This window comes from Mesocricetus auratus, unplaced genomic scaffold (genome assembly GCF_017639785.1).
Source record: "Mesocricetus auratus isolate SY011 unplaced genomic scaffold, BCM_Maur_2.0 Super-Scaffold_100020, whole genome shotgun sequence".
Lineage (NCBI taxonomy): Eukaryota > Metazoa > Chordata > Mammalia > Rodentia > Cricetidae > Mesocricetus > Mesocricetus auratus.
In genome coordinates, this window is record NW_024429201.1 from 42,141,342 (window position 1) to 42,158,369 (window position 17,028).

A 17,028-nucleotide genomic window follows, 5' to 3' on the forward strand; every position below is an offset into this window, starting at 1 on the left:
CATTAAATTTAAAAGTAGCCAAAGCAGTATTCATGTACTTCCTGCCGTTTATCTTTAAAAAATAAAACAAGGTAAATTTGATGAATTTCGTATCTGTTAAATATTAATTTTCTAACATCCATAGTATGGAGTGTAGGAAGTTTGAGTCTGTGTGCAACTTAGCACCAAACATGCTGGGAGACACACAATCTTGTGGCTAACTGACTGGAAGCGGTTCTTTTTGAAAACACAAGTGTTTTGTAAAATACTGGCAAGTGTACATGTATATCAGAGATCAATTCTGTGTTTATATTTCAAAGCCAATCATTACTTGGTTCTTAAAAGTGTCAAATCTTAAAAAAGTACCAGTGGATATAATAGAGGAAAAAGAGAACACAGTAAATTCAAATTTAATGTAAAAATGAGAAAGATGTAACAGTCAGTACAAGAGTTAAAGTGATTTATGGAGAAATTTTAATGAAATTCTAGACAAAACTACAGTCAGTATGATTCATTAAGCCTAAAGAAGACATGAGAACTGCTCACAAACTCCTTCCATTAAGGTGTTAAGGGCTTACCCTTCTAAATTTCAGTGTCTGGGTAGTCCCTCCATGACACAAGTATGTCTTCAAAATGAGGGTGTTCTGTAAATTTTTTTCCTACAAATACCCACTCTCACTTTAAAAATCTCATCAAGTAACCAGGTGGTGGTAGCATCTTCCATTAATCCCAGTACTCAGGAGATAGAGACAGAAGGATCTCTGTAAGTTCGAGGTCAACCTGGTCTACAGAGCAAGTGCCAGGACAGCCTCCAAAGCTACACAAAGTAACTGTTTCTTGGAAAACCAAAACCAAAACCAAAACCAAAACAAACAACAAACAAAAACCCCCAAAACTCATCAAGTATGAGAGTGTCAGTAAAGGTCACTTTAGTTGACAAGAATAAAAGTATTGACATGCACTATAACAAGTACTGAAGTACTGAAGTCATTATTTACCAGAATCATAAATGTTCATTGACAAGGAAATTGTCAATATAGCATAGTACTATGGCCACTAGAAATAATTAAATAATTATGTCCATATAAAAGATGTATTTAATGGCAGGTGTGATGGTGCATGCCTCTAATCCCAGCAAAAAGCAGGTGGGTCTCTGTGAGTTCCTAGTTAGCCTTGTCTGCATAGTAAGATCCTGTATCAAAAACGGAAACAGGGCTGGAAAGTTTTCTTAGTGGTTATGGTCTCGTAATTACTTGCTCTTACAGAAGTCCCGGGTCTGATTCTCAGCACCTAATTGGATGCTTACAACTGCCTGTAACTATAGGCCCAAGGGATATGATGCCTACTTCTTACCTTCACAGACACCAGGGATAGATATACATGATATATATGTATGCATGAATGTATTTATATACAAAATATTCAATATAAAATGAGAGACTTTTTCTAAAATTATAAAATTTTGATTTCTGTTATATGTTATGTCATTAGTGACAAATAAAAAGTAATTGACAAACATTCAAAAGGAATGCCTGCATACATTTGTGGGTATGGCTGTTTTCAGATAAGACATATCAATGATATCACGTGTGCTAGTGTCTTGTTAAAAACAAATCAGTATTATTAATAGGAGATTCTAAATTTACATAGAAACACAAAATAAAAATTGAATAGAAAATAAAGGCACTAATAGTAATGCAGCTAAGTTGGGCTCATTATTCTAAGAGAACAGTGGCTAATCCCTTGTATAGTTAATAAGTTATTTTGTTATTAAAAGATCCCTGAGGTACCTTCTGCAACTAAATAAAACCATTCTAGAATGTATTTGAGAAGTAAATCTGTAAAAACATGAAAGCGTAAGTATTTTTAAACGTTTTAGGTATTATTAACCCATTAAACATTTTGATCCAGTGATAATTACTATAAACAGCAGCACTGCTTCCAACAAGCATGAAGAAAGATGAGGAATGTAGCATGTTAAAGGGAAACAGAATAAATTTGATTTCAAACACTTTCAAAAATAATTTGTTGTGCATCATTCAGAATTAACCACTACTGATGGCTTAAGACATGTAGCACAGTATGACAGTGGCAGTGCTATGCCACTGTGCAGTTATCAGAAGTGAACATAATGATATAAAAGTTTAATTATGGCAATAGCAAACAGGTCCACTGTCCATTGTTTTCAGCAGCTTGTTTTCTTATTAGACAGCGCCAATTCTGTGGATTTTTAAAGTCCCATTTTTTTAATGAAGTAAATGTTTCTAAATATTAGAAGGAAAGTATTTTGAATTTTTATCATAATAAGTATTTGCAGAGATAGATTTAGCCTCATTTAAACATTACAAAGTATATAAATGTATTTTAACATTGTCCTTCACTTCATTAACATGTACAGATTTTCTACTATTTTGTGTCAGTTAAAAATAAAGAAGCTTAAAATTTTCTCTTCCACAGAATTCCTATCTCTCATCAAGACTGTAGCACTGAATATCACAATTTTTAAAGATCTAACCTTATGTAACTGGAGCATCAGATATGAGGCTATACTCCTTCTGCATTCCAAAGCCCTCCTCAACTTGGCACCCACACACTTCCGCCCATCTAAGGGGAATGGTCCACATTCGAATATACTGCCTCCAGGCTGCTCAGGATACTAGCTTCATAACTTCCATAGGCCTTATCCCATTGGCACTTCCCATTGCATCTTGCCTCTGACCTTGAAATCATTTGAATAGAAACTAAGCTGCAAAGATTTTAAGCCCCTGCTTTTGGGCAGATCGGAAGGGACAGCTATTCTGGCACTCTAAAGTCACAGAAAACTGAGGGTTACAGCTCCAAAGGAAAGGTATCCTGGAGCTTGGGAGCCCTGTTTCAGGGAAGGCTTCCCCAGTGCATCAGCTCTGCTCCAGCAGGACAGGGCTTCCCCAGAGAAATTGTTATGGTTCAACTCTGCTCCCCTGGAGAGTAGAGAGCTGAGTATAACAACTCTGTTCTGCCAGGGGAAGGTTTCCCCAGCCAAAGTGTTACAGCCATGCTCTGCTCCCCTCTGCAGAGGGTCATCTCTGCTCCACCCCAAAAGAAGGTCTCACCAACTTCATTCAAGAGATTTATTGGGAGGGAAGAATCCAGGAGAGTGACTGCCTCTGCTGGGGTGGAAGGAGGCAGCAGGACAGCTGCAAGCAGAACAGATGCAGGGTTTACATAGGGATTCTTAGGGGCGGAGTTTTTCCAGGGTGGGGATTGGTCAGACTTCAATTCCTGAGTTTAGGATGGCTAGATCTGCTCAGGGATTGGTTAGTTTTCTGCACAGGGTTAGGGTCAGATTTGGCTCTGGTTTTAGGACTAAAGTGTGTTTCTTTGGTTCTGCTCAGGGTGTGTTTCTTTGGCTGACTCTTTTTCCCTACACCTGTCCCCCAAAAAACCTGTCTATACTTTATAGAGAGCATAATTGCAAAATACTTTTTAAAAATTTCTAATTACCCCATGTCTAACAAGAAGCATATAAATAAGCCACCGAACTCTGAGTAGATTGTTGGGTGACATTTACAATAACGAATATGAAATAGAAACCGGAAGTCACAAGCTGAACAGATGTCTCAGTGGTTAAGAGCATATATTGTTCTTCCAGAGGGCCCAAATTCAGTTGCCAGAACCCACAAAAGGTAGCTCACAGTTTTCTGTAACTACAGCTTCAGCGGATCCAATGCCCTCTTGTTACCTTAGTGGGCAACCATACTCACATACACATACACCTTCATAGGCAAACATACATACACATAATTTACAACAAAAATAGGTCTAAGAAAACAGAAATGAGAAATTGTAAAAATACTGTAGAGATGGAAAGAGAAAAACAGTCCATCAAAGATTTCTGTGAGGCATGTATTTGAATAAAGGTAAACGCAGCGTGAAGTGGTTATAAGAGTTGTATTTTAAACAATGCTATGGTAGTCATAACCTTATATACAACATGTTTATAGTAATTTTTTAATAAAAGGAATTTGAAGATGCCAAACTTTCTGCTGCCATCTCTGAAGTAGTTTCCCAGACACCTGCTCCTAATCCCAGTGCAGCAGCTCCACCACCTGATGCTGAGGTAAGCAACATACCTGCCTTGGGAAACATTCTTTTTTTTTTCAAAATAATTCCTCCTTTTATATTATACCTGGTATCTTGATCCCACCCTCCCTTCTCTCCTCCCACACCCTTCCCCCAGCCCCCCCAATAACTCCTCCTTTCCCTAGGGAAGGTGAGGCCCTCCATAGGGGTGTCCATAGTCTGTCATTTCATCCAGGGCAGGGCCTAGACCCTCTCCCAAGAGTCCAGGGTGAGAGTGCATCTCTCATTGTGGGATGGGAGTCCAAAGTCCACTTGTATGCCAGGGATAAATACTAATCTGCTACTCAAGGCCCCATAGATAAAATGGCAACATGAAAGAAAATAAGGCACCTGTCTAGCACAAATGGAAGCAGGAAAAATTATTAGGAAGATTGGCACAGTCACCTTATATTACAGAAAGCCTTAAGTTGGTGATTCTGGGAGACAAGTCCTATCTTTAAGGTGACTAAAAGAAACAACATGAAAATATTTCACTTCCAACCTAGCAAGTTAACATTGCTGTTACTCTATCAGAATTGTGAGCACAGTGATTGTATAATCTCTCTCTTTCTCTCTCTCTCTCTGCATACATGTATATATCATAATTGCTAGATTTAAAAAAATGCCCCTACTTTTTCTCAAAACTGATTCCCTTTGTCTTCCATGACCCATTCTGTAATTTACTACCCATAATTTAATCCCATCTATTGTATGAAATTGCTGCGCATTTCAGCTATTCCATAAGTGTCATGGAATTGCATTGTTTTTCCACCATTTCTTTTTTTTTCCAGTTTAAATTTAGATAAGAAACAAGGTTGCTTCACAAGTCAGTTCCAGGTCCCTCTCCCATTCCCTCCCCTCCCCCCAGCCCCCCCCCGTTATCCCCTCATTCCCCCAGGGAGGGTGAGGCCCTCCATGGGGGTGTCCATAGTCTGTCATTTCATATAGGGCAGGGCCTAGACCCTTCCCCAAGAGTTCAGGGTGAGAGTGCACCTCACATTGTTCTATGGGAGTCCAAAGTCCGTGTGTATACTTGGGATGGGTACTGATCTGCTGCCCAAGGCTCAATAGATTCCCTAGGCCTCCTCACTGACACCCAGATTCAGGGGGTCTTGATCAGTCCCATACTGGATTCCCAGGCTGATGCCTGGGATTCAAGAGTTAACCTTTGTCTGGTCAGCTGTTTCTGGGGTTTAAACCAGCCCAGTCTTAATCCCTTTGATCATCAGTCCTCCCTCTCTGTTACTGGCTTTCTTGAGTTCAGCTCAGTACTTAACCAAGGGAGTCTGCCTCTTCTTCGATCAGCCACTAAATGAAGTTTCTGTTTCCCAGACTCTCTGGCCATAGGATTGTACGCTGGCACTCCCCAGATCTATGTCTAAAGTCCATATATGAGAGAGTACATGCCATGTTTCTCTTTTTGTGACTGGGTTACCTCACTCAGGATGGTTTCTTCTAGTGTCATCCATTTGCCTGCGAATCTCATGATTCCATTATTTTTTTCTGCTGAATAGTACTCCATTGTGTAGATGTACCACATTTTCTCTATCCACTCTTCAGGTGAGGGACATCTAGGTTGCTTCCGAGTTCTGGCTATTACAAATAAAGCTGCTATGAACATAGTGAAGCAGACATCTTTGTTGTATGAATGGGCATCTTTTGGATATATGCCTAAGAGTGGAGTTGCTGGGTCTTGTGGTAGGTTTATTCCCATTTTTCTGAGGAATCTCCATACTGATTTCCAAAGTGGCTGAACCAGTTGGCACTCCCACCAGCAATGGAGGAGTGCCCCCCTTTCACCACATCCTCTCCAGCATAAATTGTCATTGCTGTTTTTGATTTTAGCCATTCTGACAGGAGTGAGATGGTATCTCAGAGTTGTTTTGATTTGCATTTCCCGGATGGCTAAGGATGTTGAGCACTTTCTCAAGTGCCTCTCAGCCATTTTGGACTCCTCTATTGAAAACTCTCTATTTAGTTCTGCAGCCCACTTTTTAATAGGGTCCTTTGGTGTTTTGGAGACTTGCTTCTTGAGTTCTTTGTAAATTTTGGAGATCAACCCTCTGTCAGATGTGGGATTAGTGAATATTTTTTCCATTCTGTGGGCTGCCTTTTTGTCTTGCTGACTGTGTCCTTTGCCTTACAGAAGCTTCTCAGTTTCAGTAGGTCCCATTTATTAATTGTTGATCTCACTGTCTGTGCTACTGGTGTTATGTTCAGGAAGCTGTCTCCTGTACCAATTCGTTCAAGGGTACCACCCACTTTCTCTTCTAAGAGGTTCAGTGTGGCTGGATTTATGTTGAGGTCTTTGATCCATTTGGACTTAAGTTTTGTGCATGGCGATAAACATGGATCAATCCGCATTCTTCTACATGCCAGTCTCCAATTATGCCAGCACCATTTGTTGAAGATGCGTTCTTTATTCCATTGTATATTTTTAGCTTCTTTGTCAAAGATCAGATGTTCGTACGTGTGTGGGTTAATACCCGGGTTTTCAATTCGATTCCATTGGTCTACCTGTCTATTTTTGTGCCAATACCAAGCTGTTTTCAGGACTAAAGCTCTGTAATAGAGCTTGAGGTCAGGGATGGTGATGCCTCCCAGAACGTTGCCTTGTTGAACAGGGTTGTTTTAGCTATCCTGGGTCTTTTGTTTTTCCATACAAAATTGATTATTGTTCTTTCAAGGTCTGTGAAGAATTGTGCTGGGATTTTAATGGGGATTGCATTGAATCTGTAGATTGCTTTTGGCAGGATTGCCATTTTTACTACATTGATCCTACCTATCCAAGAGCATGGGAGATCTTTCCCTTTTCTGAGGGCTTCTTTAATTTCTTTCTTTAAAGATTCAAAGTTCTTACGATACAGGTCTTTCACTTGTTTGGTTAGCGTTACCCCAAGGTATTTTATGTTGTTTGTGGCAATTGTAAAGTGTGATGTTTCTCTGATTTCTCTTTCAGCCCTTTTATCATCTGTATATAGTAGGGCTACTGATTTTCTTGAGTTGATCTTGTAGCCTGCCACTTTGCTGAAGGTGTTAATCAGCTGTAAGAGTTCCCTGGTAGAGTTCTTTGGGTCATTGATGTAAACTATCATATCATCTGCAAACAGTGAATTTTGACCTCTTCCTTCCCAATTTGTATCCCCTTGATCCCCCTTTGTTGTCGTATGGCAATAGCTAGAACTTCAAGTACCATGTTGAAAAGGTATGGAGAGAGTGGACAGCCTTGTTTTGTTCCTGATTTTAGAGGAATTGCGTTGAGTTTCTGTCCATTTAGTTTGATGTTGGCTGTTGATTTACTGTATATAGCTTTTATTCTGCTTAAGTATGTCCCTGTTATCCCAGCTCTCTCCAAGACCTTTATCATGAAGGGGTGTTGGATTTTGTCAAAGGCTTTTTCAGCATCTAATGAGATGATCATGTGATTTTCGTTTTTCAGCTTGCTTATATGGTGGATTACGTTGATGGATTTTCGTATGTTGAACCATCCCTGCATCCTTGGGATGAAACCTACTTGATCGTGGTGAATGATTGTTTTGATGTGTTCTTGGATCCGATTTGCCAGTATTTTATTGAGTATTTTTGCATCAATGTTCATGAGGGATATTGGTCTGAAGTTCTCTTTCTTAGTTGTATCTTTGTGTGGCTTGGGAATCAAGGTTATTGAAGCCTCATAGAAAGAGTTTGGCAAAGACCCTTCTGCTTCTATTGTGTGGAACACTTTGAGAAGAATTGGTATAAGCTGTTCTTTGAATTTCTGGTAGAATTCTGCACTGAGGCCATCTGGACCTGGACTTTTTTTGGTTGGGAGACTATTGATGACAGCTTCTATTTCCATAGGGGTTATAGGTCTATTTAAATTGCTTATCTGTTCTTGATTTAGTTTTGGCAAGTGATAGCTGTCCAGGAAGTCATCCATTTTCTTTAAAATTTCGAATTTTGTGGAGTACAGGTTTTCAAAGTATGACCTAATGATTCTCTGGATTTCCTCAGAGTCTGTTGTTATGTCCCCCTTTTCATTTCTGATTTTGTTAATTTGCGTGTTCACTCTCTGCTGTTTGGTAAGTTTGGACAAAGGTTTGTCTATCTTGTTGATTTTCTCAAAGAACCAACTCTTCGTTGCATTGATTCTTTGTATTGTTTTCCTGGTTTCTACTTTATTGATTTCAGCCCTCAATTTGATTATTTCCTGGCGTCTGCTCCTCCTGGGGGAGTTTGCTTCTTTGTGTTCTAGAGGTTTCAGCTGTGGTGTTAATTCTCTGGTATAACTGTTCTCTTGTTTCTTCATGTGAGCACTTAGTGCTATGAACTTCCCCTGTAGCACTGCTTTCAAAGTGTCCCATAGGTTTGGGTATGTTGTGTCTTCATTCTCATTGAATTCGAGGAAGTCTTTAATTTCTTTTTTTATTTCCTCTTTGACCCAGGGATGGTGCAGTTGAGCATTATTCAATTTCGATGAGTTTGTAGGTTTTCTGCAATTTGTGGTGTTGTTGAATTCTAATTTTAAAGCATGGTGGTCTGATAAGATGCATGGAGTTATTCCAATTTTTTTGTAGCTGCTGAGGTTTGATATGTTGCCAAGTATGTGGTCGATTTTTGAGAAGGTTCCATGTGGTGGTGAGAAGAAGGTATATTCTTTTTTATGTGGATGAAATGTTCTATAGATATCTGTTAATCCCAGTTGGGTCATTACTTCTATTAGCCCTTTTGCTTCTTTGTTGAGTTTCTGTCTGGTATTCCTATCTAGTGGTGAGAGTGGTGTGTTGAAATCTCCCACTATAACTGTGTAGGGCTTTAGATGAGATTTAAGTTCTGATAATGTTTCTTTAACGAATGTGGATGCCTTTGTATTTGGGGCATAGATGTTCAGGATAGACACTTCATCTTGGTGGGTTTCACCTGTGATGAGTATGTAATGACCTCCTTCATCTCTTTTGATTGATCTCATTTTAAAGTCTAGTTTGTTAGATATTAGGATTGCTACCCCTGCTTGTTTCTTGGGTCCATTTGATTGAAAAATGTTTTCCCATCCTTTAACTCTCAGGTAATGTCTGTCTTTGAGGGTGAGGTGTGTTTCTTGTATGCAGCAGAAAGAAGGGTTCTGTCTTCGAATCCATTCTGCTAGTCTGTGTCTTTTTATGGGTGAGTTAAGGCCATTAATATTGAGGGATATTAATGACCATTGATTGCTCATCCTTCTTCGATTTGTGATGGTTGTTGGTGGTGGAATTATGTGTGGAATTTCACCCCTTTGTTCTTTTGGCTGTTGGTAGAGAGGGATTCTCTAATGCTTATGTTTTTCTGGTTGTAGTTAGCTTCCTTGGGTTGGAGTTTTCCTTCCAAAATTTTCTGTAGGGCTGGGTTAGTGGACACATATTGCTTGAATCTAGTTTTGTCATGGAATATCTTGTTTTCTCCGTCTATAGTGATTGAGAGCTTTGCTGGGTATAGTAGTCTGGGCTGGCATCCATGGTCTCTTAGTGTAGGTAGAATATCTATCCAGGACCTTCTGGCTTTCAGAGTTTCCATGGAGAAATCAGGTGTAATTCTGATAGGTCTGCCTTTATATGTTACTTGACCTTTTTCCTTAGCTGCTCTTAATATTCTTTCTTTATTCTGTATGTTTGGGGTCTTGATTATTGTGTGGCGAGGGGATTTTTTTTTTGTGGTCCACTCTATTTGGTGTTCTGTAGGCTTCTTGTACCTTCATTGGCATATCTTTCTTAATGTTGGGAAAGTTTTCTTCTATGATTTTGTTGAATATGCCTTCTGCCCCTTTGAAGTGGATTTCTTCTCCTTCTATACCTATTATTCTTAGGTTTGGTCTTTTCATGGTGTCCCATATTTCCTGGATGTTTTGTGTTAAGGATTTGTTGGATTTAAGGTTTTCTTTGGTTGATAAATCCATTTCTCCTAGTGTATCTTCAACACTTCAGATTCTCTCTTCCATCTCTTCTATTCTGTTGGTAATACTTATATTGGTAGTGCCTGACTGTTTGTCCAGCTTTTCTATTTTCTGCCTTTCTTCAGATTGTGTTTTTGTTAATGTCTCTATTTCAGTTTTCAACCCTTGCAGTGTTTGCATTGCTTCTTGCAATTTTCTGTTTATCTTTTCGTCCGTTTGTTGCCTTTTATGAATTTTTTGGTTTGTTCTTTCTTCCATTTCTTGCATTTTTTGGTTTGCTTTTTGTTCCATTTCTCGCATTTTGTGCTTTGTTTCTTCTTCCATTTCCTGCCTTTTTTGGTTTGTTTCTTCTTCCATTTTTTTCATATTTTGCTTTTTTTTTCTACCATTTCTTGCATTTTTTGCTTTGTTTCTTCTTCCATTTCCTGCCTTTTTTGGTATGTTTCTTCTTCCAATTCTTGCATTTTTTGCTTTGTTTTTTCTTCCATTTCTTGCATTTTTTGCTTCATTTCTACTTCCATTTCCTGCTTTTTTGTTTGTTTTTCTTCCAATTCTTGCATTTTTTGGTTTGTTTTTTCTTCCATTTCTTGCATTTTTTGGTTTGTTTTTTCTTCCATTTCTTTGAGGGATTTTCCTATATCCTCTTTTAGGGCCTCTATCATTTTCATGAAAGTGCTTTTAAGGTCGTTCTCTTCTGCTTCATTCGCATTGGAATGTTGGGGTCTTGCTCGTGTGGAGTCTCTAGAATCTGGCGGTGTCATATTTGTTTTTCTGTTGCTGACACTGTTTTTGTATTGTCTCTTTCCCATCTCTTCTTCTAGTGGGTGCAGAGAGAGCCCCTTACTGGTCTGGGGACCAGAGTTCCCTTTTGGTGGGTGATAGCAAGTCCAATAATCTGGTGGTTCTTCTATTCCTTGTCCAAATGCTGGTCCCATGGGTGGAGAAGAAGAACAGGAATCTGGGGCGCTTAGCCTCCTACCTGGTCCCCTGGACCCTATGCTGGGTCCTGTTGTACCTGATCCAGAACAGCTACTCCCCTGGTCTCCCTGCCTCCTCTGGTTTCCTGGTCTCGTTGGTGGGAGAGAAGATCTGGAGTCTGGGGTGCTTGGCTCCCACCGGGATTGGGAGCTCTGTGCAGTTCCCAGGCGATCTGCAGGCACTGGAACACAGGCCAGGAAGCCGGCCTGTTTACCTGATGCTGCCAGAGGAAAGGCTGCTTCCCTGGACTCCCAGCCTCCTCTTGTTTCCTGGTCTCGTTGGTGGGAGAGAAGATCTGGAGTCTGGGGTGCTTAGCTCCCGCTGGGATTGGGAGCTCTGTGCAGTTCCGAGGCGATCTGCAGGCACTGGAACACAGGCCAGGAAGCCGGCCTGTTTACCTGATGCTGCTGGAGGAACCTATTCTACCATTTCTTAAAGCACAAAACCCCACACAAGTACAGTTGGTGTCAATGAGTGAAGATGGTGTCTCTGACACATTATGTGGGTTCCTAAAAGACTTCAGAGAACTTTGGAAGTAATGGTTAATCTCTTTCATTACCTCCAGGAAGCCCATGAAAGCTAATCTGAAGTAATTAGTGGAAGGTATTCTAGAGGGAAAAAAACCCAGCAGATAACTATAGTTCAAGCTAACCAGAACAACACTGTATTTTACATTTATTTACTGTACAATTTAGGTAGGTAATGTACCTCCAAAGCCTGAGTTTTCTCAGCTGGGGAACATGAGTGATAACTGCTAAGAAGAATGTGCTCTGACACTTGTTAATTGTAAGTAAATAATGCAGGAGTATTGATCTGGTTATTGTAGTGAAGTTCTACGAAACTTTTTCAAACTACTCTTAACATAATAGGTTCAAAATGTTGACTATATCTATATGATTCAATTAAAATGTCTATATTGTGAAGACACTTTGCTGATTTGTGTCTTGCACTGTTCAGTGAATATTCTGATAATGTGCTATCACACCTTATCCAGTCTTATTTGCTGTTCGTGGGCATGCTCTGGGTAACACTACAGAATATTTCAGAATAAGCAAGCACAGGGAAGCTAAACTAGCTCCTTAAAACACATTGCCAAAGAATGAATGGCAGTGAGGTAATAGGACTGAAAGCCAATTTGAAAAGAGGAAGGAAGGATTGTACAAACAAGGTGGGTCAAGATCATGACCAGGAAACACAGAGACAGCTGACCTGAGCAAGTCAGAGCTCATGGACTCTGGACTGAAAGCTGGGAGCCTTCATGGAATTGACCTAGGCCCTCCCTCTACATGTGTAGCTTCGTCTGCTTTGGGGTCCCCAGCAGGGAGATTAGGACCCATCCCTGGAATATGAGTTGGTTTTTTTAACTTATTCCCCATGCTGGTATACCTTGCTCAGCCTTGATGCAGGGGGAGGAGCTTGATTCTGCCTCAGCTTGATATGCCATTATTGACTCTGGGAGGCCTGCCCCTTTCTGAACTGACGAGGAGTGTTGTGGGGGGTAAACAGGCAGTGGGGGGAAAGGACGGGAGGAGAGGAGGGAGGCGAAATTGTAGCCAGTATGTAAAATAAATGAAAAAAATTAATAATAATAAAAAAGCATGGCAAACCTTTCCCTGCCATTCTCAGTCATATTTATGATTTTTTAGGTCCTTCTCAAGAAAGCATTCCTGGAAGGGTAGTTTAATAATATAGCTTTTTGAAACTATTTCTCAGAATGATCTGCACATATGCAATTTTTCTGACAGGGTGTTAGACACAGCAAAGAAAGTTTGCATGAATTGTGATAGTTTAGTTAGCTCTGATGCTCACATATGATCCATTAAAACTTTTTTCACTTAGTTTTATTGACATTCTAAACACATACACACACACACACACACACACACACACACGCACAATCGCTAATGGGAAAAGCAAAGGGAAAAAAAACAGTGAAAATGTATTCTGAAAGGCAGAGACTTGGGGCTCATGCTTAAGACAAGCCTCAGGGAACCTCTGTATTGAGACAAGGACTGAAGTGATGACAATGGTCTCAGTTACTGCAGAATTGCTGATTCTTTCTGCTGTGCCTTTTAGTCACTTAGATAAATTCATACATATACACAGAGATGGAGAGAAGAGGAAGGAAAGGAGCGAGGGAGGGAGGGAAAGCATTTTGCTTGTTTTCAAGCAATTTTCATTAGAGCCCTGGAACACAGATGTAAGTGGTAGAGCTACCTACAGCCACTCTGGGCTTCATCATCTCTATCTCTGGATATTTTCAGATGGCTCAACCAGATAAAAATTCATCAGAATCCAAAACCACTGTGTCAAGGAAGCTTTGATGTCATATCAAAAGAAAGGAAAGCAAAGCTGACTTCATATAGCACATCTCTCAACAGACAGGATGAGGCTGGCTTAAGGGTAGCCCCTTTGTCTTTTGATGTTCAATGGATAATGTGTACTTTGACACTATATAAAATGAAGTCAGGAAAAGCTTTGTTATCACATCCTTATCTAACAACACACAATTAAAACAATATTAATGATAAGGATTTTCTATTGCTGATACAAAAATGACAAATTTTCACTGTTGAAATGGTGGAAAAACATCAAAAGCACCAATAACAATTTATGCTGGAGAGGATGTGGTGAAAGGGGGCACTCCTCCATTGCTGGTGGGAGTGCCAACTGGTTCAGCCACTTTGGAAATCAGTATGGAGATTCCTCAGAAAAATGGGAATAAACCTACCACAAGACCCAGCAACTCCACTCTTAGGCATATATCCAAAAGATACCCATTCATACAACAAAGATGTCTGCTTCACTATGTTCATAGCAGCTTTATTTGTAATAGCCAGAACTCGGAAGCAACCTAGATGTCCCTCACCTGAAGAGTGGATAGAGAAAATGTGGTACATCTACACAATGGAGTACTATTCAGCAGAAAAAAATAATGGAATCATGAGATTCGCAGGCAAATGGATGACACTAGAAGAAACCATCCTGAGTGAGGTAACCCAGTCACAAAAAGAGAAACATGGCATGTACTCTCTCATATATGGACTTTAGACATAGATCTGGGGAGTGCCAGCGTACAATCCTATGGCCAGAGAGTCTGGGAAACAGAAACTTCATTTAGTGGCTGATCGAAGAAGAGGCAGACTCCCTTGGTTAAGTACTGAGCTGAACTCAAGAAAGCCAGTAACAGAGAGGGAGGACTGATGATCAAAGGGATTAAGACTGGGCTGGTTTAAACCCCAGAAACAGCTGACCAGACAAAGGTTAACTCTTGAATCCCAGGCATCAGCCTGGGAATCCAGTATGGGACTGATCAAGACCCCCCTGAATCTGGGTGTCAGTGAGGAGGCCTAGGGAATCTATTGAGCCTTGGGCAGCAGATCAGTACCCATCCCAAGTATACACACGGACTTTGGACTCCCATAGAACAATGTGAGGTGCACTCTCACCCTGAACTCTTGGGGAAGGGTCTAGGCCCTGCCCTATATGAAATGACAGACTATGGACACCCCCATGGAGGGTCTCACCCTCCCTGGGGGAATGAGGGGATAACAGGGGGGGGGGGTTGGGGGTAGGGCACGGGAGGATGGGAGGGAAAGGTAGAGGGACCTGGAACTGACTTGTGAAGCAACCTTGTTTCTTGTCTAAATTTAAACTGGAAAATAAAATAAAAAAAATTCAGTGTACACAACACAACTCAAAGTAATATGTATGCATATTTTGAGTAAACATAGTTGAAGCAAGTACTTTTTCTAAAAGAAATCAAACGGATTCCTTCTTGTTGAGTCGTTCATTTTACTACTAGGCATTCTTGTCCTTTTAGGGGTTTTTACACACTTACTGAATGTTAGTTTAAGGGTGAAAACATACTTGAGTGTAGACATAAAAACTTTAAGTTAAAAAAAAAAGAAATGGTAGGATAAGGACTCTGAGTTTTATGTTTGTACTTTGTCATGTGCTCCCCCATCTGATATCACTTAGCTTAGCCACAAAACCAAAGGCATACACATGCTCTACTGAAAACTCTGCTTGCTAGCCAGCTGACTATATTAGTGGATTAAAAGGAAATCAATCTGTTTGTGGAGCCTCTAGGTACTATTTAGGTCACTTGTTTGGGTGAAGCCCCTGATATTTCCAACAGAAGACTTCCTTAGCCTGGTGGCATTTTCATGAGGAAGCTGGCTAGTGGAGGCAGATGCTTGCACTGCTCTGTGTCTCATTTGCTGTCAACATATCAGTTCCCTGACACTGTCTATTCCTGTGACGTACTCCTAGATATTCATACTGAAATAATGGGGTTCCTGGGTGATTTTCCTGAAAAGTTAGGCCAACTTTTAACTAATTTAGAATTATTTACCTTTTAGCACAGAGACAAAGACCTCAATGATGCCTTGGATGAACTCTCTGATAGTCTTGGGCAAAGACAGCCTGACCCAGATGAGAACAAACCAGTAGATGATAAAGTGAAGGTAAAAGATAGTCCCCTCCCCTCCACAAAGGAGAAAAACAGCCTGGCATTGTCTAGAGGTGGTAAGGATCTGGGCCACTCCATCTAGTTGTCCTGTTTTATGGTGTAGCTTGCATTTCTTTTTTTCCTCACTGAAGATTGTTTTTGTTGCAGATTGCATTACAGGAAATATTCCTTTTTCCAGACTTAATTATAAAATGAAAGCACAGCTATGTCTTAAGTTTTGTTTTCTCTTCTAACATTTTTTTCCTGGTCTTATTTGGGTATAAGGGCCTCTACCCAAAGGCATATCCTTGAGTGGCTACACTTTGTATTCATAGTAGCAGAGATCACACATGTGGCACAGATTTCCCCTGTACTTCTTTTGTAAGCATAAGTGAATCTGAATTCAAACTGTATGTGAAAACCTTTACTCAGTAGAGGTGTACCTAGGACATAATGAACTAACTGTACTATAGCCACTGTGTATAAACATTTATATTTACACCACAATATTTAACAAGCCATCTCAACTGACTTGATCATATTTTAGAATCAAGAAATAACGAGTTGGAGAGATGGATCAATGAATAAATTGCTTGACACACAAGTTCAAATCCTTGGTCATGTAGTGTGAATGTCTACAATTCCAGTTCACAACAGAGGTCAGAGGCATGGACAAGAGAGCGGTTGGATGCTGTGGACCAGCTAGTCTGGCATGTGCATTGGCAAAGCAACAGACCCTGTATGAAACAAAGTGAAAATTGAGAAACGACATTCAAGGTTGTTCTGCAGCCTCTACATGCATGCTGTGGCATCCACATGTGCACACACACACACACACACAAACACACACAAATCATGCACACTAAAATAATGAAAATTATAATAAGAGAAGTAACTTTCTGAGCATCTGAAACAATGTCCTGAAGACATGACATTGTCATTGTCATTCTATCATCATTTTATGACTGTTGAGATGAACTTAACCTACATTTTAAAAACTAAATTGTAATACTGACAGAGATTAGTCTGTACTCCACAGCATCTTTGATGGAGGCCAGGGAACCCCACAGGGAGGGTGCCAGGATGGCCATGGCTTGTTCAGCAGCAGGTATGCTCAGGTGTCAGTCTCTGCTCTCTAATTCCTTTACAGGGTTTTAAAATGGAGTTGTAAACATTATCTCGATGTGTGCCAAGGTATGGGGACCAGGCTTTTAAATGAAAAGCAAAATTCAGTCAGAACAAAACCATTTCATTCCATTGGGCTTCTAGTTACCAATAAGGTTTTTGAGGGTAACTGTTTGATCCTTTCATTTGAAAATTCAAATATGGAATGACACATAGAAAATAGTTATTCACATTTTTGGCAGCTCTCTGCTTACCATCCATTTTGTTGCTGTGTTTCTTATGTTTTGTTTCAGGAAAATACAGTAATTGTAGTGTCTGCATTTTGAAATGTGTTTTGTAAGTGAAGAAGGGTATCAACATCCTTTTATTTCTTCAATGTTTATAGGAAAAAGTTAAAGCTGAACATAGCGAAAAACTGGGAGAAAGAGATGACACCATCCCACCTGACTATAGGCATCTTCTGGATGATGATGGGCAGGTAAACTAT

The 17,028-nt window shown here is 40.1% G+C and overlaps 1 protein-coding gene across 14 annotated transcripts in view; it reads left to right on the top strand.

The window, feature by feature from the left end:
- Cast (calpastatin) overlaps positions 1-17,028 on the top strand; it is a 104,515-nt gene that overhangs the window by 80,875 nt on the left and 6,612 nt on the right. For all 14 annotated transcript variants that reach the window (XM_040728942.1, XM_040728931.1, XM_040728935.1 and 11 more), the window contains 3 exons: positions 3,980-4,078; positions 15,328-15,432; positions 16,927-17,019. In XM_040728942.1, the coding sequence (XP_040584876.1) occupies positions 3,980-4,078; positions 15,328-15,432; positions 16,927-17,019 (297 nt within the window). The remainder of the gene's footprint in view (positions 1-3,979; positions 4,079-15,327; positions 15,433-16,926; positions 17,020-17,028) is intronic.